This window comes from Parambassis ranga, chromosome 19, assembly GCF_900634625.1.
Source record: "Parambassis ranga chromosome 19, fParRan2.1, whole genome shotgun sequence".
NCBI lineage: Eukaryota > Metazoa > Chordata > Actinopteri > Ambassidae > Parambassis > Parambassis ranga.
This window is the reverse complement of record NC_041039.1, coordinates 19,668,159-19,684,291: the sequence shown is the minus strand read 5'-3', so window position 1 is coordinate 19,684,291 and position 16,133 is coordinate 19,668,159. Positions and strand designations below refer to the sequence as shown.

The 16,133-nt window shown below is 40.9% G+C and overlaps 2 protein-coding genes and 1 long non-coding RNA gene across 3 annotated transcripts; 2 read left to right on the top strand and 1 right to left on the bottom strand.

Moving 5' to 3' along the window:
- Nucleotides 1-308: 308 nt before the first annotated feature.
- On the top strand, nt 309-5,782 carry LOC114451795 (ankyrin repeat and SOCS box protein 13-like). The gene is made up of 6 exons (XM_028430678.1): nt 309-1,707; nt 2,295-2,494; nt 2,577-2,727; nt 3,125-3,259; nt 4,386-4,577; nt 4,654-5,782. The coding sequence occupies exons 1-6, from the start codon at nt 1,665-1,667 to the stop codon at nt 4,800-4,802; spliced, it is 870 nt and encodes a 289-aa protein (XP_028286479.1). The 5' UTR covers nt 309-1,664; the 3' UTR covers nt 4,803-5,782.
- A 2,905-nt stretch (nt 5,783-8,687) lies between these two features.
- On the bottom strand, nt 8,688-15,438 carry LOC114451794 (neuroepithelial cell-transforming gene 1 protein-like). The gene is made up of 12 exons (XM_028430677.1): nt 15,117-15,438; nt 13,854-13,920; nt 13,671-13,730; nt 12,376-12,483; nt 12,120-12,287; nt 11,969-12,031; nt 11,786-11,882; nt 11,633-11,709; nt 11,252-11,509; nt 10,961-11,131; nt 10,682-10,868; nt 8,688-9,538 (listed from the first exon to the last, which is right to left on the bottom strand). The coding sequence occupies exons 1-12, from the start codon at nt 15,260-15,262 to the stop codon at nt 9,213-9,215; spliced, it is 1,728 nt and encodes a 575-aa protein (XP_028286478.1). The 5' UTR covers nt 15,263-15,438; the 3' UTR covers nt 8,688-9,212.
- On the top strand, nt 9,466-12,800 carry LOC114451796 (uncharacterized). The gene is made up of 2 exons (XR_003672215.1): nt 9,466-9,564; nt 10,666-12,800. It is a non-coding gene; the product is annotated as an uncharacterized LOC114451796 (long non-coding RNA).
- Nucleotides 15,439-16,133: the final 695 nt, after the last annotated feature.

Below are 16,133 nucleotides of genomic sequence, written 5' to 3'. Positions count from 1 at the left end.
AAAGAAACAGAAACCTATCGAGGCGAAAGCATCCATCTTGAAAGTCTAAACCGAACTGTAGCCTGCTGCTGCTGCTGCTGGAGGTGGAGGTGGTGGTGTGGAGGTGGTGGTGGTGGTGGTGAGGCGGTCGTTCGCTAGGCTAGTTTTCACGCCTGCGGCTGACTTCTGCTGGTTTTTCCTCCTCGCCCTTAAAAATGAGCTCGATAAAGATAAACAGGCAGCGTCACAGTAGAGTTTATATCCTGACGTGTTACAGCTTCAAAGCTCTGATGTAGTTTTTTCCCTGAACGGCACACAACGCTGGTCAGTGTGTGTGTGTGTGTGGGTGTGTGTGTGTGTCACTGTTCAGACTCTAGGGGAAGTTTCAGGGTCAGTGCTACACAGTTTAGCATATTTCAGAGGAATCCAGTTTCTCAGAATGAGCCACAGGACACGCCAGGCCAATAAAAAAAAGATAAAAATATAACTTAATATTTTAAGATAAAGTGGCAAGAGATGAATCTAATTATTGTTAGAATAAGAACAAAATGTTGTCCAGCTGCCATTTTAATTGGACCCCAATAATGCATTCTGTTTCCCTTTGCTCTCCATTGTCACCAAAGTTTGAGGCGTTTAAATGCCTACAAAGTAAAAGGCTTTCAGTTTTTATAACACCTAATCACATTTCAACAGTTCACAAGTAAAGACATGCACGAAACTATGTGAAGAGAACATGCACCCATCTTCACAGGAAAAAACCCCACCCACCCCGACACAAAATACAAGATAAGAACAACACATTCTGTCACATGGCTGAAGCACTAGGCTGCTAACTCTTATTTATACTCTTATTTATACATGTTTAAAGGGAGAAGCCTTCTCTGCAACAAACTTCTACGTTCGTTTCCTGGCTAACCTGGCGATGAGCTGTACAAACTATTTACACTACGAGAACTCTCATGTACCATGAAAACAGTGCGTAGAAAGAGATTCACTATTATCCAAACAGTTTAAAATGGACCCCTCAGAAGCAAATGCAAAGACCCAAATAGTATTTTCAACATATGAGCATTGTGGATTAGTCACATTAGCTAAAGTTAGCCATTTTAGCTTTAAAAACATTAATGTATTATAAAAACACAAAACAATATAGCCCTACCTGCACTCTTCATAGTGAATTGTGAAATTCACAACAAAATAATGAGCATTTCTTTACACTAAATAGCATAAAAGCCTTATTTATCTCTGAGCGAGCTAGCTAGCTAGCTAGCTAGCTACACACGCTGCATTCACTTTAGCATTATTGGAAACAGATACAAAATTAACTCTTAGCTAAATATACATTTGTCTAATTTATTGCTAAATAGCCACATAAATTACAAAGGTCAAAAAATATACTTTAAAGTATACCTGTGTGTCGATTTATTGCCAATTATTCAACTTTCGTCTGAAGCTTAGTCGCCTACATATCCCAGAATCCTCCGCCAATGTTTCATTGGACCCACTGTCAGTGGTTTGTTGACTCTCAGCGGCTTCACTCAGCGTTCAGCATCGGCTGTCTGGTGTGTTTTGTACCTGGACTGTGATAATGCAGCCGTTTCACTCTTTACTGTCTTGCTTCAAAATGAAACTCCTGTTTGGCTGAATCGTCTCGGTTTACGAAGCAGAAAAAACGAGAAAATGAAATGGAGATCACACGGGCCAGACCGTCCTTGTATGGAGAAATCGGTAAGTAGCTTACAGATGGTGACCCAACAGTAACCCAAGACAACAGTTTATTAAAAGACCCAGGGAATGAATGCAGGGTGGAATCGTCGACTCGTTTTTTATTAGCTTTTATTTTCACGGACCTCTCAATGACGGATAGCTTGCATAGCTAGCCTCGGCTAGCATACTTTCCTAAAGTGGTTGACGTTAATTTGAGAGCATGACAACAAACTGTAAGCTCGTTAGCGAGGCTGGCAGGCACTGAGGTGCATGTTATGCAACTGAAAGACCTGTAAATGTAACATGCTTCAAGGTTTATGTTACAAAACATCACCCGTGTGATTGTATATGTTAAGTGGGTACAGTAATGTGCACTATTCCTTTGCACCGCTGTCATTGCGGCCATTTGTGTTGAAGGCAGATCTTTGTTTACATAGCAAGCCTGTACATGCATTACCTTTTTATTGCTATGTCAGTATTTCTAATCAAAGCACATTAACAACAAAGTGCCAAAATCAATATATTTACAAAATAATTAGCTTCTTTTTGGAGTAATAAAAGCTTAAATCAGACTTTTGTTGATGCTTTACCACTGTTGGTCTTTGCAGCTCATGGCCTTGGATTCTGGACAGACCGGTCAGCGGTGCATGAGGCAGCTGCACATGGCAGGGCCCTGCAGCTACAGCAGCTGATCGCTGCAGGGGCAGCAGTGAACATTGTGGCTGTGGACTCCATCACCCCGCTCCACGAGGCATGCATACGGGGACAGACCCAGTGTGCCAGACTGCTTCTAGATGCTGGAGCACAGGTGAGATTATTTCATTAGGAAATGTAATGTAAGTGATTATAAGCAGGAAGCTTTCCTTATCAGCATGTGCTCTGTTCTGCAGGTGGATGCTCGTAACATTGATGGCAGCACACCACTGTGTGATGCCTGTGCAGCTGGGAGCCTGGAATGTGTCAAGCTGTTGTTGGAGTATGGAGCAAGGGTCAACCCTCCGCTGTTTACCTTCTCACCCCTGCATGAGGCATGCATGGGAGGTGTGTGTATTTATACGTACAGTGTGTTTTGGGATATCATATTTTGACACACTTACACTTACCTCTCTACACCAGACTCCTCCTCACAGAATTTGTTTTGTTGGAAAACATGGGAACAAATGAATCACCAGCACTGGCCTGAATTCGCGAGTCATGTCGTAACCAGCTGTGAGACAGAAAATGTCTTGAACAGCCATTTTTTTTTCCAACGCTGGAAAGGGAGAGAGGGCAGAAAAGAATGAAAGCACCAGAAAGAAACAGAACATTAGGTACTACCAAGAACAAGACAAATTGTTCTGACTGAACTGCAAAGGCAGTGGAGGAGACACGATTTACCAAATAGTTTCTGGTAGGTCAGCATGTAATGTATTTTTTTTTGTTTTTTAATTTTTAACAGGTAATTCAGATTGTGTTCAGCTTATGATCAGTCAAGGAGCCTTTATGGAAGCCCATGACTGCCACTATGGGACACCACTCCATGTAGCCTGTGCCAGGCAGCATTTTGACTGCGCCAAAGTACTGCTCAACGCAGGTGAGTGATTATTAGCCCTTATTATTATTATTAGCCAGTGATATTTGGCCATAGTTTAGGGATTCATGTAAAAAATTTGGATTAATTTGATATAAACATCTAAGGCAATAGAACAAGGTTGTATATGTAAAGATCATTGTCACTGTGACATAACTATAGAAGCTACATCCTTTGTAGGAGTTCAGACTGTATGTTGTTAAATCAGTAATTCTAGTGAAAAAGGGAGTTTCCTGTTTGCATTAGCAGCTTTAAGAAAGAAGTAGTTCTGTCACTTAGCAACCGTTGACAGACAGGAAACAAAGCGTGTATTTGTAGGAACAGATAAAAACTGCAAGTACCAGGCAGAGTTAATACCATTAACATTAAGATTAAGAAACCTTTATTAGTCCCACAATGGGGAAATTGCATTTTTTGCAACAGCAGATACAGACAGCAAAGGATAAGTTAAGGAAAGATATATACATTATAGAATAGACTACCAATAAATATAGAATTTAATCACAGTAATTCAGATTGCAGGGACTGAAAACGACATTTCAGTTAGACGGCAATGAGTGCATCTTCCTGTTGATTAGATTATGGTGTTATACCTTAATAAAGTTACATTTATGATCTCATTTGACAGTATTAGTATGATTTATCTTCCAGCTCTTCTGAAAACTATAGAAACAGTTCCAGGTTGATGGACATCTGTGTGTAAAATGAGTATGTCACAATGAAAACCCCACAAATGATTTATTAAGAGCTATACGCTACCGATGAAACGTTTGGGGTCACTTAGAAATGTCCTTAATTGTTTTAGTCTAGACGTTAATGTGGTAACATTTCCTGTGTTCTAATGGTACATTGTGTCAGCTAATCATGTTGAAAGACTAATTGCTGATTAGAAAACCCTTGTTCAATCATGTTAGCACAGCTAAAAACTGTTGTGCTGATCAGAGAAGCTATAGAACTGGCCTAGTGACCCCAAACTTTTGGACAGTAATGCATATATTAAAAAAAAAAGTACTTCAGACTGTCTCACTCACAATAAGAAAAGATAAAACTTTATTAAACCTGGAAAAAATTCTTTAATGATAAATGTTTATAAGTGTTTCGTATAAAGTTTTGTGTCTTTTATCCAAAGGGGCAAATGTGAATGCTGCTAAGCTCCATGAGACGGCTCTTCATCACGCAGCCAAAACCAATAACACCGATTTAATTGATCTACTTGTGGAGTTTGGCGGAAATGTGTTTGCCAAGGACAACCTCAACAAAAAACCTATCCAGTACACCCGGCTGGGAACTCCATCTTTCCTCTGCCTTGAGTTTTATGAGAGTGAGTATGTTTGCATCTTACCACTTTTTATCAGAGCTCCAGTAAAGTATAACTTGTGGCGGTTTTTCCTCCTTAGACACCCCCCTCAGTCTACAGCAGATCAGCAGAGTTGTTGTGCGGAGAACTCTTGGCACTAGAGCGTGTGAAGTTGTTTCCAAGCTGGACTTACCCAATCGCATTATAAGCTTTCTTTCTTTTATGCCACCTCCAGCTATTGAAATTTAACCACATCAAACAGCTGCATCTGCTGGTCCTGTGGTTCTTCTGGTCACACTGACAGAGGTACTGCACAGATGTCTTAACAACACCAGACTAGACAGGTATACAGACAATTTCATCAGCTTAACGCTCACTGTTTCCCTAAGCAAACTGAAAATGACTTAATTTGCTCATTAGCCTGTATTAGGATTTTTTTTTATATAACTGGAGAACAGAACCAGAGCTTCGACACATGTAGCATCAGTTTAAAAAATACTTTTTTGTGGCTAATCTGTTAGCAGGCCTACTAACAAACAAATCATTATAATCTTACTGGGGTTGTTCTTTAGACGTCAAATTAATACTTTCTTGCCTTTAACATCTATTTTGGTGCACCACTTCCTGGGAGAACCATCTTTGCCAGCCGTTTAAATGCAGGAAGGTGCTGGTTGTGAAAGTCAACAGATCAAATGACCTGTACACCAACGTTAAGCCCACACAGGTGATTTCATCATTTTGGTCAAACCGGATTTTCTTTCAGGACTTTTGAGGGCTTGTGCAGAAACAGTGTGCTTGTTACAACATGCACAGTTGTTCCTTGGAGTCTGGAGAGATCTCCTGTACTTTCCAGTGTAGCTTTAACCGCAGCAGAGGTATAATTTGTCAGATTAACTAGACAATAAAAAAAATAAAAGAAACCTGGGTGGTGCAGAGGGGCCTCTGACAGCTAAAGCATCGCTTGGAGCTATTTATGTCAGTGTTCTAATTGTAGCAATGTTTCATGCAGCATAAACAGGAACATGCTGATTCTAAACAAATGTTTAGAAATGTGTAAAGTTTCATCATATCTAACACTTAAGCCCTGGAAGCACATGTGGCTTGACTGATAGGATCTTATCATTGTGTTTGTATATATTCTGTACCTATTTTTGATGTAAATTTGTAAATAATACAGATTCTTCTACCTCTGTTGAGTTTGTGTAAATAAATAGACCATTACTAACGTATTTTAAATACAGTGTAGTGTTCTGATTCTGATTCTAACAAAGACAAAAAGTTTTGCAGACACACACACATGCTCACTGAGAATGGTAACAAAGTGAAATGTGATATGAGATATAAACGTTATTGGATGAAACATGGACGCATGGAAATAACCGTCTGAGGTAGCTGGAGACAAATTGGTCCGGTGTGCGCATGTCAAACGCCCTCTGACGTTAGCAACCAAAGTAGCGTAAACAGGAAGTGACATCAAAGCTGACTCAAAACTTAACAAGAAAAGTTGAATTAAACTGATGTCTCAATATGAATATTCAGAATGGAAGTAAATACTCAGCTGAACCACTGCGAAGCTGTTAGCGTGGAGCTAATGGTCAGCGTGCTTTTTCTTGTTCGACCGGACAGATGAGAGGGACGGACAGCAAAAACCCGCAGCACAGGTTCCGCCCGTTCAGCTCGTTCCGCCCGTTCCGCTCCACTGGAATGAACGAAGCATGTGAGGACCTGGTTACAACAGACAAGGACGCGCCTTCTCCTGTGTACGACGGCGTATTAGGGCCAATGTAAGAAAAAAAAATACTGACCCGGAAGAGGAGGGGGGGGCAATATTCTGAGATTTAAAGTCGTAAATTTACGAGATTTAAAGTCGTAGATTTACGAGAAACAAAGTCGTAAATTTACGAGATTTAAAGTCGTAGATTTACGAGATTTAAAGTCGTAGATTTACGAGAAAAAAAGTCGTAGATTTACGAGATTTAAAGTCGTAGATTTACGAGAAAAAAAACTCGCAAATTTACGGGAAGACCTCAGATATTCTCTGACATTAGGCTATAAAGTCGCAAATCTGGAGACACGCCGCTTGCTGTCACGGTCGCCGTGGAAAAGCTCATCAAGTTGTGACAATGCTGTGAAGAAGATAGCACCGTTCATAACCTTTCCTGCTTCAACCTCCCGACCATAGTCAGGGAGCACAGAGGACGAGCTACGGTGCTCGTGGTTAACCCCCACCGTCACAAACAGCTGGAGGACCAGAGCACTTTCCTGTCCTTGCAGGGCGGCAGCTGTGTTCTCATATTCTTTACGCTGTACATATACTTCTTGTTAATAAATCGCTCCTCTCTCAAGCTAACAAGTCATCTTCTCTCCCACTCCTACACAAACACGCTGTCCTGTATCCTGCACACTCACACACAGGTGAGCACACACGCACTCACTGCCTTCCTATTATAAGGCATATAGGCCTACAACTCTCACAACACCGTGATAAAAAAACAGTTGCTTTTTATCCAGTTTACACATATGTAAACTGTACACATAAACCGTGTGCATGTATGCATGTATGGAAACGCGACATAATTCCATGACCAGGAAAAACGGATGCAAATTTCTGAGTTTTTTTCTCGTAAATCTACGACTTTTTTTCTCGTAAATCTACGACTTTAAATCTCGTAAATTTACGACTTTGTTTCTCGTAAATCTACGACTTTAAATCTCGTAAATTTACGACTTTGTTTCTCGTAAATCTACGACTTTAAATCTCGTAAATTTACGACTTTAAATCTCAGAATATTGCCCCCCCCTCCTCTTCCGGGTCAGTATTTTTTTTTCTTACATTGGCCCTAATACGCCGTCGTACCTGTGTTATGTCGTATGTCACCAAAAGAAAGCTGTAGAGCTCTAAAGTTCTCCAAATAACATCTCAGAGGGAAACAGATTTAGTGCCATGGCCGCCTGAAACGAGCTGTACCCACGCCAATCAGTGCATTATTGTTAAGCTATTGGTTTTCTTCTGAAAATTACATTTCCACTTCCCCAAGCTTGTCATCTGATCCCACCTGAACCACAGCAGCTGTGACTCAGGGGAAGCAGGTGTTGAGTTTGTTAGATCCCTGAGACTTCTCTCCTAACCAGTGTGTTGTTGACCAATAAGGGTCTGAGGGGCCATTGGGAGGAGATGGTGAAAAATCTATATGGACACTGAACACTGGTGGCCACAAACGGCACAGTCAACAGTGCCAAACTAAATGTTGAGGACAGTTAAGGCTGTGGTTGTTGAGTATAGTAGAGCTGTGGTTGTTGAGGACAGTTAGGGCTGTGGTGAAGCTGTGAGGCACTGGTGACACATGATCAGCTATAAATACTGTAGGTTCAGCAACTGACACTCTGGTTAGAGCTGCTTGTGTTCACTAATGTAAGTGAATAGCAGACTCTAGAAAACAGCAGCCTGGTAAAACTTCCCCAACTTCAGTCGGATCAAGTCAAAGGCTTTGAAATGTTAACATTCCATTAAAGATTCAAACCACACTTCAAACCAGCGACAGAATTTCAATTCTGTAAGCTGTTCAGTGGAACAGAGGAGGACGTCTTCTTTCTGATAAATTGGTCCATGTCTTCAAAAGCTTCAATAATAATACAGTTCTGCAGAAATTTAATGCAGCTGGCGTGACATCTTTTCTTACTCTGACACACCGGAAGCTGATAATGATCAGTTTTTCTGTGAAGGCAAGTATCAAACATCTTCATTTACTTCTATGGTGGACTCATTCAAGCTTGGTTATAGGGCGAGTCACGCATGTTTGTGAGCCACAATTGTTTACCACCAACAAGTGATATTTCTTGAGAACATTTCGATTGTTTACCTCTTTGAAACGAAACTTTAGGATTGAAAATCAACAGAATGTCTCTAAGGTTTTTGTTCGGTAGCACTAGGAGAAAATGTGGAAGTTTTTTTTTTTTTTTAGCTTGCAACACTGCGGAACAGCTTTGTCAACCATAAGAGGAAGTGGCTGACAGTTCAAAGTGCAATCAGGTGGTTAATGTGTTGCAATATAAAATAAGCCACACACTCTTACAGCACAAGCTAAATGTTTTATTTCTACGTTGATGAACAGATTTCCATTAAATACACTTATATTCGATTTGATCTTTCTCCAGCAAGTGTTCTATTCATCTCACTCATGCTCTGTTCATCATCTTGAATCTAATTTGACATGGTTTTTTTTTTAACACTGGTCTCAGCCCATGTCATCCTGTGGGCTGTTGAGACTTCACAAATCTTTGATCCCTTATCTTGGCACAGATAACGTTTAGACACATAGCATAGCTGCTAACACGGGTACAGTTTACAGCACAACACATGGACAGATAAAATCAAGCAACCATGGAATAAAAAAAACTACAAGTGGACACATAAAAACCTAATTCCACACAGTGAGTCTGAAAACATTTTAGTCACAAAGGTAAACATTTTTTAAACTAATTACACATTTTAAGGACTAATATTGGTTCTACGTTTGGACGGAAATGATGGTTGCAGGTTTTTCAGTGCAGCTACAAAGAGAAAGCAAAAGCAATGTGACAGTGGTTGCTATAAAATGTACTGACAGACATACGTTAAGCATACATGTCTATCTGAGAGTAACCCTGGTTGAATGTCTACTACACTCCAGTTTCCTTCCTCTTAACTGATCCCTGTAATGTCTGGTCCAGTCTGGTTTTGGAGAGGGTCTGAGGCCTGAGTGAAGGCCCGGAGACTGGTGGACAGTTCTCGTTTGTCTCCTCATCACAGATTGAGGTATTGGAAGGGCGACGCCTTTTCCGGATGGACCCGCCCTGATGAATTCTGGGGGGAGCCTCCTGCTGCTGGGCCATAGCGGTGCGCAGGCAGTTGAGCCACTGCTGCTTGTGGTAGACATCACTGACATGCAGGGTGTGAGACTGGCCATGGGAGGGATCCAGAGAGCTGACACGGAACACGTTCTTAGCTGGAGACACAGAAAGAAAACAAAATGTGAGAGAAAACATATTTTCTATCACACAAGTTAATTTTCATAGTCTGAAGTTTACAAATCAATCATGTTGCTCATTTGTCTGATGTATTTGTGGGATATGGGGTCAGCTTGCTCTGACCACAAATGGGCCAGAAAAGAGTAATGAAGGGTTATGATCAGTACATTTGTGTTAACAATTCTCTTTTCCCTTCTCTCTCTCTCTCATGTTTTTGCATTTGTACATGTTATGAATTTTATTGTTTATGTTTATACAAATAAACATGGAATTAAGTGGTGCGCCAATGGACAAAGATAAGATCATGAAATGTGTGAAGAAAAGCTACATTCTGAACTGACTGTTTCTGTGGTTACACTGGCAACCACAGAAACAGAAAGTCCACCGCTGGAGGTTTTGACAAAATGCAAGTCGAGCACAGTTTACTTTTGAAGTCCTTCATTTTCACTCTCACTCACAACCCAAGCTGTGGAAAAAAAACCCACTTAGTGAAACAGTAAAGACAAAGCTGCAGCAAATATATCATTTTGATCAACATTCTTAAATCTGTTAGTGGATAAAATGTAAACAAAAAATGTCACGATGAAAGGTAGGGTAGGAGATTTCCTTCGGATGCACGTTTTGTTAAATTAGTGTAACTTCTCTCTACAATCCGATAGCAACCGTTTAGTTCGGCAGTTTCGCATTAAAACGAAGAATATGAATCATCTGTGGAAGCTATAAAACGCTAAAAACATCAGCCAATCCTCCGGGTGGACTCTGCGTGGAGTATTGGCTGGTTGTCACTCTCTTCCTGCTCTGCGCGCACCAGAGAGGTACGTGCATGATGGCCGACGTCACAGACCGCAGCTCGTCTTCAGGTAATGCACGTCCATGTGAAAGGGAGGCGTGGCTTTGGGGTGAGCTCCGAGAGAAAGGGGCGTGTGTTTACTTTCCAAATCCGGCCGACTCTCACTGAGTTTTTTAAAATCTCCTACCCTACCTTTAAATTTAGATAAGAAAACCTGGAACCAGCCAATGTGTGACAACACGTACCGTATGTCATTTAATGAGTTAATGAGGAAATGTTTACAGCTGAGCCACTGCAGATGTTTTAAACCAACAGGTCGAGTACCACGCACCTTTCTCTCCATTAGTGAAAGCCCCTCTGAAGGACCCTCCCATGCGGATCTCTCCATCCTGCAGGTCCTCGAGCGTCAGGTCTCGCACTGGGATGGGCTGTCGGTACACCTGGAAGCAGCTCCTGTCATTACGTGTCACCGGTCGGGTCAAAACCAGCAGCTCAGAGAAGAGGAACACATGCAGCCTCTGAAACAGAAGAACATATTTGTAGTGTTTAAAACCTTCGTTTACAAAGCCATGTTGACAGTTTCCTGGATGTAATCGATCCGAGTTCTTACCGAGCCACTCTTGTTTCGCAGCTCGCCGTGACACAGCAGAGTCTTACAGTTATCTATGAGAGGGTCCCGCTGCCTGTCATCCAGAAATTCCAGTTTGTTGATGTAATACTGGCACTCAGACTCCCCCTTTCTCACATTGATGTCAGAAAGAATCTCTTGGATTATAGTGATCTAGATAATAAACGACGAGTAATTATTAGAGAAACAAGTAGGAAATGTGTGAAACTGACTTTTCATCAATATTACAACACTTGAGGTATTTAAGGATTATGTGGACTTTAGATAACACACCGCTTTCTCCAGACTGGTTACATCTGGGTGATCAGGAGGAGTGTGTCTGAGGATCTCTCGCAGCAGCAGCGGGTATTTCACCAGGCGTGAACGTGGGATATCGAGGAAGCTCCACAGATCCAACTTCCTGCTGAAAGGTGACTCCAGACAGCGCTGCAAGAAGTCCTGGACCCGCCTGTCCTGCTTCTTCTGGTCCAGCAGGGCTTTGGCTGCAAGCTGGTTGCTGCAGTAGTTTTTGTAAGCATTCAGTCCAGGCAGCTGAGGAGATACAAAGACATTTACAGTACATGCGGACAGTGTGTCAGTGGTTTTTTAAGTATTGAATACTGTCTATAAGATTAATATCTTAAGTATATTCTTAGTAAATGCCAGTAAACATACCCAGTCTGTTACTATCTGTCCGATCTGAGCTACTGTTCCGTCGGGGCCAGTTGCCTGTGCCAGCTTCATCAATAAGTCTTCAGATAAAGACACAATTAGTACAGTTGACACAAAGAAGATTTCATTAGTCGATCATTTTTGATGACAGCTCACCCTCATGTAAAGGGATGTATGCATCCAGGTCACCAAAAATGTGCGTTAGTTCCTCCTCTGTCATGATGGAGAGCTTTAGCATTGGGTCGTGATAAGCCTGTATGAGAGAACAGTGGTAACTGAAAGGCTGACAAATGGAAGACAAATGTTTGATTTCTCTTCTGATTTTACACGTTTCCTTACCTTTCGTGCTAGCTGCAGATCTTCTATGAGATCCTGCTCTCCCCTGTAAAGCTCATGAATCGCCTGAGGAAAAAAAATGTTCAACAGAAAAACAAACGTTACTCTATCTGCTGCCTGTACAGTTTAGATCCTGAAACTGAAACTGCAGCACCTCCTGTCTCTTGATCTCCTTGGTGGAGAATGTGCTCTTCTGGTGGACGTCCAGCGTCTCTGACCACAGCGTGCTGTTTCTGCGTTTTGTGGGAGTTGGTCCTGACGCTTTGCTGCCGGCTTTGAGTAGCACCCCTGGGGACTTGTTATCACTGCGTAATGACATAGACTGAGAGGAAAAAAAAGATCACTTTTACAGTTAAACACAAATTTTGTTTATTTGTAGACCAACTATCTTTTACAGTGGTGCATTTTACCTGGATGGTCTGACCAAAACGCCGCACAGCTCCATTCTTTGAAGGAGATATCAGGTTGACGAGGGAGGAGACTTTGGCCAGGGATCGGACACGCTTGTTATTGGGTTCCTGTAAAACAGAATTAATCTCCTTCAGTTACACTTGCCTAAATAGTGAAAAGTAAAGTAAAAGTTTAGTCTTCTGAAGCTATACTATGCAGATGAATGCATGCTAATTAAAATTTGCGACTGTTTATAGTGTTCTTTTGTCTGTTCGGCTGCCACTTTCAATCTCAGATTGGTGTAACTTTGCTCTTTTTCCCCCACAACTTTGTTGCTCTGCTGTGAGTTGTAAACTTGTATGGTGCTGCCATCTGTGTCTCTGTATGTGAAACTTAATCTGCTCTGGCTGGATCAATATCTGAGAAAATAAACTGTGTAGAGTTACCAGAAGCTAGTAAGTTATTATATATAAGGTGAACAGTAATCATAATAATAATAATGCATTGGTCTTATATTGCGCTTTTCTGCTCTGTTGGGCAGGCACTCAAAACGCTTACATTGAGATGCATTATTCTTTCACACCACATTCACACAGTGGCAGTGGTAAGCTACCAGTGATAGCCACAGCTCCCCAGGGGGAGACTGACGGAGACGTGGCTGCCAAGGTGCGCCTACGGCCTCTCCAACCACCGCCAATTCATACACCAGTGAGTGAACTGGCCCTTGCCCAAGGACACACAACAATGACTAGGGAGGATCGAGGGTCGAACCGCCGACCCTGCTATACCACTGAGCCACTGTTACACTGATACATGTTTTACAATTCTGGCATCACTTTATTAGTGTATTTATTGTATTTATTACAAAATCCTTCTAAAAAGGTCCACACTTCACAGTTTGATCATGTCGGTGAACTCAGAACCTACAGTTGGATTATTTGGACTAAAAGTATTGATACACTATTGTTGGATGGATAAGAAAACAATCATTCAGCCTTAGCTGTTTAGCTCAACAATGGAAAGGTAACTTGTTTATATCGTCTAATAATTTTGTAAACCATCCTTTTACACCGAATTGAACCATGCATGTGTAACCATTACAGTGCCAAAAGGCTGTGATCACACTGCAGGACACTTATTTCCTTAGACAAACACTTGTTGTGTAAGGGATAGCAGGATTATCCTGAGCTCATAACACATGGGAGTACTCATAGCTGTCTGTGGCAAGAACCTGAGTCACGCAAAGGGATTAAAGTTTACTGCGAGGATACATTCAAGGGTGCTCACTAGACTTGCAGGCTATCCCAACTCTCACCTTCATGTCGAAGCTGGACAGACTGACTGTGTCGTCGTCCTTTTCTTTGCGCTTTCTTTTCTGCAGAAACACAACAAAAAAACACACTGATGAGCAGCTGATAATTATAGAAATGTCACAGCTCAAACACTTGTACACAGATGTAATGCACATTCAAATATGATATTTTTCAAATTAACTCACTAGGCTGAAGTCCCATGGAGTCCCTGGAGTGAGGAAGGTGAAGGAGCTGCCTCTCTGCAGAGGAGGTCTACAGGAAATAAGACAAAACATTTTAGATATTGCACAATAAAATAAGTTAATACAAATGTACCTTATTTATGGCAACAGTCAGTCACATTTTCGCAAAAGAAGAAGGCATACAGGTACAGTCTACCATTATCTCACCCACATAAATTGTATAAAATGCTATTGCATTTTGTTTTAATGCCATTTTTCTTCCAGTGGCTGTTATGTTTCAAATGCTGGGGGTGACTGAAGGACGTTAATATTTAAAACCATATAAGGAGCTGCTGTGCTGCAGGAAAAAAAAGTCTATTATGGTGACAAAGCTACAGAGTCTTCACACTCAGCGGGAGCAGTCAGGGCCAAGGCCAGCTGTGCACACACTGCGATGACTTACCGTACTTACGTACTCCTGCAGTGGGAGTTTTCTATAAGATCGTAGGTGTTGCTTTTTGTTGAAAGCTGCATGCCAACAAAGTAAGATTAACAAACTAATATCTGTGTGCTGACATGTTCCGACATTATTTTTTTTTGCCACAGACTATAATTTGTAACCCCTATATTTATCCAGGAACATGGATTCCTGAAGCAAAAATACACACCATGTTTTTGCCATCCATATCTGTAACTCTGCAAGTAGAAATACATGTTCTCTGCACAAATACTAATCTTAGGGTATGAAAAAATAAAAGTATATTAGTTTTGCTATTCTCACTGTTGCCTTCAAGAACCAAGAACTGGCCTTAGTGATAGGTATTTTCAGATATTAGGATATTAGTTGCATCTAACACCCTTTTGTGCAGAGATTACCAGAAAAATATATGACTGGCAAAAAAAACAAACAAAAAACGATTAAAACCTGGATTATTTACTAATTTGTTGTCATGTTGCTGGTTTATTTTTTGACAGTTGCTCAACAATTTCATTATATGTTCTTTATTGATAATGGTATTATGGTATTATTTATGGCTGAACAGAAGTTTACAAGTCTTTTTTGAAAGTATTAATTTTAAATCTACTATTTGAAATCACACTCGTATTATTATTAGTCAAAGCATTCGAAGTTATGGCTTCCGAGCTGCACATGAAGGCACCATCTACCAGTTACACTACCAGTCCGGCCCGTCACAGTCGACGACCGGGTCATGAAATAAGTGATATAGCTGCATATTATCGCAGAGAGCTGTCGTGCAGTCAATAATGATACTATTGTGTACGTACTTTTTAGAGTTGTTTCTCCGCAGTGTTTTTGGAGAAAGCTCCGCAGCGCTGACGACACTGGTAATGGAGGTCCTCGATGACATCCTCCGTAGTTTCTGCCTTTTGTTTTCCGTCGTCCTTCCGGTAAATTCTTCGTTTTCTTCCATTTTGATTGCAGCGTTGTTGTAAATCGGTTATAACGCTGTGTAAATATGCCTAAATTGACAAAAAAACACAATCTAAGCGCACGTAAACTGGCCCGAAGTCTACAAAGAACTCAGCAGATCGATGACAACAGACGGACACACGCCACAGCGGAAGTTTGAATATGGCGGAATCTTGGAAATGGACCAATCAGGTGAGGGCTCGGAGCTCTGCTGCTAGGATACCAGGGGGTGGGAGGGGCCATTGAGAGGCTCAGTGGAGGGACCTTGAAATGTTTATGTTATGAATAATGGCTCGTTATCAAAGAGTTTTAATACTGCCCAACAAAAAACATTTAATGTTTATCAAAAACTTACAATTTGTGTTAAAAATGCTCATATATCTTCATTTTTTAACAACGAACGAAATAGCTTCTAACTTTAAACTCATAAGATCGTGGTTAAATTGGCTTTTATTCACAATAAATCCATTAATCTGTTAATCAATAGATATATAAATATCCACAAGTTTGAAAATTGATTACTCAAAAATTACAGGATGCTCCATTTTAATGAAAGTTTCTGATAAAATTATTAATCATTTTAGAGGGTTGATCAGAGAACAACAAACAACTATGACTGGACTGCAGGTCATCTAAGCTCATCCATCCATTCTCTGTATCCCTCACAAAGGTAGGGGCCCATATTATTTCAATTTTTAATCAAATCTGTCACATTGAAGACTGTCACACTGATACATAGCATGAGCTGGGACACTCTTGTTTCTACATATACTTTAACAAAGAAAGCATAAACATACCTTCCCTGGACTTATATTGCATTATTCATTGAAAATGAATAATATTGAGTCTTCCCTGTATGTGTCCATCTCTAA

Excerpts from the sequence above, each read along its gene's own strand:
- LOC114451795 (XM_028430678.1), top strand. The coding sequence starts at position 1,665 with ATGGAGATCACACGGGCCAGACCGTCCTTGTATGGAGAAATCG. Across the intron at positions 1,708-2,294 it reads GTCCTTGTATGGAGAAATCG|CTCATGGCCTTGGATTCTGG; the intron begins GTAAGTAGCTTA and ends TGGTCTTTGCAG. Across the intron at positions 2,728-3,124 it reads GCATGAGGCATGCATGGGAG|GTAATTCAGATTGTGTTCAG; the intron begins GTGTGTGTATTT and ends AATTTTTAACAG.
- LOC114451794 (XM_028430677.1), bottom strand. The coding sequence starts at position 15,262 with ATGGAAGAAAACGAAGAATTTACCGGAAGGACGACGGAAAACAAAAGG. Across the intron at positions 12,288-12,375 it reads GTTTTGGTCAGACCATCCAG|TCTATGTCATTACGCAGTGA; the intron begins GTAAAATGCACC and ends TTTTCCTCTCAG. Across the intron at positions 9,539-10,681 it reads TTTCACTAATGGAGAGAAAG|CTAAGAACGTGTTCCGTGTC; the intron begins GTGCGTGGTACT and ends CTGTGTCTCCAG.